At 43.8% G+C, this 6,640-nt stretch overlaps 1 protein-coding gene across 1 annotated transcript; it reads left to right on the forward strand.

Annotated features, from left to right (window-relative positions):
• The first annotated feature begins 243 nt into the window (after positions 1-243).
• Positions 244-6,640, forward strand: LOC139412032 (cyclin-dependent kinase 7). Its single transcript, XM_071158816.1, has 12 exons — positions 244-359; positions 770-829; positions 2,050-2,083; positions 2,333-2,400; positions 2,688-2,756; positions 3,512-3,622; positions 4,137-4,255; positions 4,367-4,466; positions 4,829-4,915; positions 5,070-5,219; positions 5,474-5,618; positions 6,227-6,640. Exons 1-12 carry the CDS (start codon positions 294-296, stop codon positions 6,253-6,255), a joined length of 1,038 nt encoding a protein of 345 aa, XP_071014917.1. The 5' UTR covers positions 244-293; the 3' UTR covers positions 6,256-6,640.

Below are 6,640 nucleotides of genomic sequence, written 5' to 3' on the forward strand. Positions count from 1 at the left end.
GATCCACAGTCCCCTCCCTGATTTCATCCTGGGTGACAATAATTTGCCATATTACAAGTGCGTTTCTCTTTTTGACAAAATGAGATAGAATATCTACACACCTATCGTTACTATTTGTTTTGTGGGTTAGATCATATAATCACGTCGATATCAGTCTTCGGGTTAATAGTAACCAACAGATGACGCTGTTGGTCAAAAATTAACACTCAAAACGATGTTCGTTTCACCCGGAAATACTTATGGACCTTTAACAAAGCCGGAAGTTGGAGGAATTGCAGTTTGAAATTGTGATCATGGCGCTTGATGTAAAGTCCCGAGCAAAAAGATATGAAAAACTAGATTTTCTGGGAGAGGGTCAGGTAATGAGAAACAGTATTCTCTTGCCAAAGTAGTGTTTTGCTTATGAGCCGCTTTGTTTAGATTAACGTCAGCGCTTTATAGGTTCAGAGAAAACTAAAGCTCGATTGCTAGCTGCTACCTTATACTATCCTAGCTAGCAAGCAGCACAATGAGCTAGCCATGGCATGAGTTGTGATACGTTGCCGATTTCTGCAAAGGCAACAGCTTCAAAATTACAGTAATTAAAAAACCGTCTGATGATAACCTGAATTAACTAGCTAGCAGTAATTCATTAGCTAACTACACTAACGTCAGCTGTGTTTGAGTAGCTAGCTACATTTATGTGCTTGTCACTTTTGAAGTTGATGGTAACGTTAGTTTCACTCTGTTTTACTTATCAACGAATGTTGTTATTCCTGCCTTCCCACAGTTTGCCACTGTTTACAAAGCCAGGGACAAGACCAACGACACAATAGTTGCAATCAAGAAGGTAAAGTCCCTAAGATCTGGGATGAATGGTTCAGGATCAACAAAATGCACCACTAAAGAATGGAAAATGAGATTTGGTTTTGTCTAACAGGATGGTCTCAATGGTGTATCTGTAGCATTTCGTGAGAGTCTTAGGGGCCTAGCCAACTTACTTTATCCTCCTAAGGTTGAAGAGGCGCTGTTGCGCTTTCTTCACCACACTGTCTGTGAAAGGACCATTTCACGTCGTCAGTGATGTGCATGCCGAGGAATTTGAAGCTTTTCACCCTCTCCACTATGGCCCTGTGGATGGGGGCGTACTCTCTCTGCTGTCTCCTGAAGTCCACGTTCTGCTTCTTAGTTTTGTTGAGGGAGAGGTTATTTTCCTGCCATTTCTCCACTATGGCTCTCACCACCTCCCTGTAGGCTGTCTCGTCGTTGTTGGTACTCAGGCCTACCACTGTTGTGTCATCAGCAAACTTGATGATTGAGTTGGAGATGTGCGTTGCCATGCAACCATGGGTGAACAGGGAGTACAGGAGGGGACTGAGCATGCAGCCCTGTGAGATCCGCATGTTGCGGATCAGCGTGGCAGAGGTGTTGTGCCTATCTTCACCACCTGGGGGCGGCCTGTCAGGAAGTCCAGGACCTAGTTGCACAGGGCGGGGTTCAGATCCAGGGCACCATACGGTAATCACCCTCTCTGCCACCATGATCATAACATTTTTCAACTGGTTGTTCAGTACCGTTTCCGTTAAATTCAACGTTGCACACCGTTCTGTCGTACTGAACACACCCCTGATTCAAAGGGGGTGTGACATTTCAAAACATTTCCCCGATAGGATACACTTGTGCTTCCTCGGCAGGAGGAGATGGTCGAGGAGAGGAGGACACTTCTCTGTTCGGTTATCAACCAATTGACACTCCTACATATGGCTTCCATTTTCCCGGTCGTGGAGGAGGAGAGGACTGACTTTTGCTATGTTGAGAATCTTCCAAAGTACATTGCCAGCAGCAGCAATTTTTCTGCGTAAGGTTGTTGTGTAGGCCTTGTAGGGTATAATCTGGGGGCCGGGGAGAACAGGATGCTAAGGACAGACAATATGCAAATGAGCTATGACCAGGATTACACCATGCCATTCAATTCATCATGAAACTGTTGATTTCATATCCACACTTTAAAGCTATGGTGGTTTGATTATAATGTACACTATTAATAGTGTGTGCTGTTTCTCCTGACAGATCAAAGTTGGACACAGAACAGAGGCTAAAGATGGTGAGTGTGTGTCCACGCACCCCAGTACAGGAGCTTCAGAGTGGTTTAGATTCAAACTTATGTATGGGGTGGTTTCCTTGATACAGATTGACTTACTCCTGGACTAAAAAGCAAACTCAGTGGAGAATCTCCATTAAAATGTTGTTTTTTTTTAAGTCAAGGATTAGGCTTAATCTTTGTCTGGGAAGCCACCCCATGAAGTATGATTCAGAATATTTGTCTCATGTTTGTTGATCATGTGTCTCTCAGGCATCAACAGGACAGCCCTACGAGAGATTAAACTACTGCAGGAGTTAAGTCACCCAAACATTATTGGGGTAAGAATCAAACTAAACCACTGTTGTAATGGAAACTGTCAGTAGTAATATTAATGCTTTCCTGGTAGAGCCCTGAATCAGTTTCCTCATCAGTTGCATTTATGATCATTTAGAGCTCATTTGGATATGAATCCATAACCAAAGCATCCTTTCTAAACTATCTTCATTATCTTGCTCACCATCACCTTTACTGTGAAATTGTGTAATGTTCTCAAAGTAAGCACAATATCATGTATCAGTATATCCCTACATTTACATCACCGTGTGTCCATATCTCTGTTTCTCAGCTGCTTGATGCATTCGGGCACAAATCTAACATCAGCTTGGTGTTTGACTACATGGAGACAGATCTGGAGGTAAGACTGAGCTTTATGTTTTGTTCATATTGGGATGGTATTCTAGAAGTGGCTTTGGACACTAGAGGCAACTACAGGGATACTCCATTTCTTTCCAGAGAGAGAAGGCACTACTTGGGACTCATGGGTTAATATCCTTTTGAATATGCGAGAGGCTACCTTTAGACTAGTACTCTGTTCATTCTGAGAGCTCTCTGGTATGTCCTCCCTGAGGCACAGATGGGTTCAGTCAAACTGAACATCAAAGACTGCCCAGAGAGAGAGCAGCCTGAGAGCTATGGTATTAGTTGGTTGCTATCTCTCTCTGAGGAGCTCTGTAGGGCCAGCTCTGGCCCTGGGGAACAAATCTCTCTCTCTCAGCCCATCCCAATTTCTCTCGCCATCTCTCCTATTAAATCTGTATTTATGGGAGTCTGTGGCTGCCCGATGGCTTCAGATGAATCTCCAGTTTCACCGCCAGTAAAACTCAGGTAGAGAGCAGGAAAACAGACCCCCTAAGAGCCGCCATATCCCGCTCTCAAGATGATCTAATGACCATTATCAGATCATTGACAGAGAAAGTGCACAGAGGTCTGACATATGAGGATTTGATAGCCTTTCTATGTATAGAGATGTTGAGCTGAAAATCTGTCAGATCAGCTTGTGCTTTCCTGAGATGTGTTTTGTTGTCTGTGAACCTGAACCTGTAGAGTTAAAGGGGGTTGTAGACTATTGAGACTGACATCCCTGGTATAACTCCCTTTCCTGTGTTCTAGGTGATCATCAAAGATACCAGTCTGGTTTTGACTCCAGCCAACATCAAAGCCTTCATAGTGATGACTCTACAGGGCCTGGAGTACATGCACCACCACTGGGTTCTGCACAGGGTAGGTTAACACACACCTTCTCAAAGCATGCTCATACAATACACACCTTCTCATAGGTGCCTGTGTGAGGTAATGTTAGGGGCAGTAGACTGATCTTCAGAATCTGTTTGTAACTGTAAAACCCCAAAATATATACATATACTGAACAGAAATATGGGGTGGTGTGGTTACACATGGGTTGCGGTTGTGAGGTCGGTTGGACGTACAGATAAATTCTCTGAAATGACGTTGGAGTGGACTTATGGTAGAGAAATGAACATGAAATTCTCTGGCAACAGCTCTGGTGGGCATTCCTGCAGTCAGCATGCCAATCACACGCTCCCTCAAAACTAGAAACATCAGTGGCATTGTGTTGTGTGACAAAACTGCACATTTTAGTGGCCTTTTATTGCCCCGGCACAAGGTGCACCTGTGTAATGTTCATGTTGCTTAATCAGCTTCTTGATATGCCACACCTGTCAGGTGGATTATCTTGGCAAAAGAGAAATTAGTAAAATACTGTGTCTGTGTGTAGGATCTGAAGCCCAATAACCTGCTGCTGGATGAGAATGGTGTGTTGAAGCTGGCTGATTTTGGTTTAGCTAAAGCCTTCGGCAGCCCTAACAGAGTCTACACTCACCAGGTAGTCACCAGGTAGGTGTCACACTCAAACTCCTTTTCAAAGCCTTTGTCCATTTAGTTTTTAAAAAATGCATTTAATTTATATTTCATTGTGTTTGTGATGCAATCTTTGCGCTCTCTCAGGTGGTATCGTTCTCCAGAGTTGTTGTTCGGTGCCAGGATGTATGGGGTGGGCGTTGACATGTGGGCTGTGGGCTGCATCCTTGCAGAGCTCCTCTTAAGGGTATACACACTCACACACCACATAAGCTCAGTCCAATTTAAGCATTGAGACAAGACAAAACGACTCAATTTGTCTGTATAATGGTACAAAAATGCTGTGAAACTAGACAGCTCAGATTCATCGAAATTCCAAAATTGTCTTGTCTCATGGTGACTTTTTGATCTAGACTGAGCATTAAGGTTCCAGACCTGTATTGTCAGACACACATCTTTCTGTACACACGAAGGCTGTGTCACAAATGGAACCCTATTCCCTATATAGTGCACTACTTTTGTCCAGGGCCCGTAGGAATATGTTGCCATTTGGGACTGAGCCCATGCTCACTGCATGTTTGTGGTGTAACACCCTCTGTCTCTCTCCAGTTACCCTTCCTAGCTGGAGACTCAGATCTGGACCAGCTAAGTAAGATCTTTGAAGCTCTGGGGACTCCTACAGATGACACCTGGCCTGTGAGTACTTGTCTGTGTTTTCTGCGTCTGCAGGTGTGGTTATTTTAAAACAAAGCATCTGCTTTAAAATACCTGGTTCCTTAATTCTAAATTGTGGATTTAAATCATGCCTTCATGTTTCCGTCTCTCTCTTTATCTCTCTCTCCATCTCTAGGGGATGAGTAGTCTACCTGACTATGTGTCGTTTAAGTTGTTTCCTGGTACTCCTCTGGAACACATCTTCAGTGCTGCAGGAGACGACCTCTTAGAGCTACTTCAGGGTCTATTCACCTTCAACCCGTCCACACGCCTTACAGCTACACAGGTATGTTGGTGTGCTGTGGCACTGCGTATCTTTCACAAGTTACTTCATTTTTTACATGGTTGTATTACCCTGCAGATTATATGCACCTCCTAATGGCATCCTGTTCCCTATATAGTGCACTACTTTTGTTTTTGACCAAAGCCCTATGGGGAATAGGGTGCCACTTGTGATGCAGCCTTAGTTCAGCTTCTCTGTGTATATTCATTGCTGTTTCTCCTAGCTCTAAAGCCCCCCCCTCCACTCCCTGTCGCCAGGCTCTAAAGATGAGGTACTTCAGTAACAGACCAGGTCCGACCCCCGGGCACCAGCTGCCCCGGCCCAACTCATCAGCAGAGGCTCTCAAAGAGAAGGAGAACCTCACCATCGGAATCAAGAGGAAACGAGACGGACTGGAGACGAGTAAATAACACCCCCCCCCCCCCCCTCACCACAATAGCACAGGCATCATTATTCCATCATACATGGTTGTGTTTGACCATGGTATTAATGATATTGGGAAATATTATTCTACTTGCTTATTTAAACTGACAGTTTGGCTTGTACAACGGAGTCGAGGACTGGTTTCCAGATTTGGTGGGGCCAGAAAGCGGCCATTCCAAGAATGCATACATATTTTTGTACTGTGACCAATTAAATTCAATGAAAAACACGTAATCTCACAGTCTGAGCAACGTGTTGTTACTTGCATAGAGCTGGAATCCCATTTAGATTCCAAGCCCAGTTATTAAAAGGGTGTCAGTGGTAAAAATGACTGCTAGAGCAACCCAGGACTAGAACACACACAGTTGAAAGGGTGGTGGCAGTACATTTTACTGCAACAGAAACCGTGTTACTGGGAGGTTCCAAGCAGTGGTTTGGGAACTATTATGGTCGACTGGGCTGTATATTATAATACCCTGAGCGGAGCTTTATTTTTAAGAGGCTCTGGGTGCCGAAATCTGAATTGAGTTGTTAGCAGATGGTGAGTCTATATGTTCATTAAATCAATGGTTGTTTTTCCTTTTCAGGCACCATAAAGAAGAAACTGATACTGTGAGGGGGGATTTGATTCAGTGGAGCAACATGACCACTCCTGCTGTTGAACTTAGTGTGGTTCATTGGACTCGATAGAAGTTGCCCCTAACCAGTGGTCCAGGGTCATTTTTCTTTCTTTCTACATTTGGTGTTAACCACTGATCTAGGATCAGATTATTTAAGGGGCAAGTACTTCTACCTCCGGTGTGGTCTAGAACAGTGGTTCTGGATATTCTTCATTGCAACAATGATTTCTGAGCTCTGTAAGAGCCTGCTAGAGTAGAACTATTTATGTGGTCGAGGAAAAAAACAGCAAGACGTGCTTTTCGTTATAATTCATTTCATAGATTTAGTTTTTTTTTTTTTTTGTGTGTAAGTGATGTAGGATAATAAATGATTCTGTCTGA

The sequence above is a fragment of the Oncorhynchus clarkii genome, chromosome 6 (assembly GCF_045791955.1).
Source record: "Oncorhynchus clarkii lewisi isolate Uvic-CL-2024 chromosome 6, UVic_Ocla_1.0, whole genome shotgun sequence".
In the NCBI taxonomy this organism is placed as follows: Eukaryota; Metazoa; Chordata; class Actinopteri; order Salmoniformes; family Salmonidae; genus Oncorhynchus; species Oncorhynchus clarkii.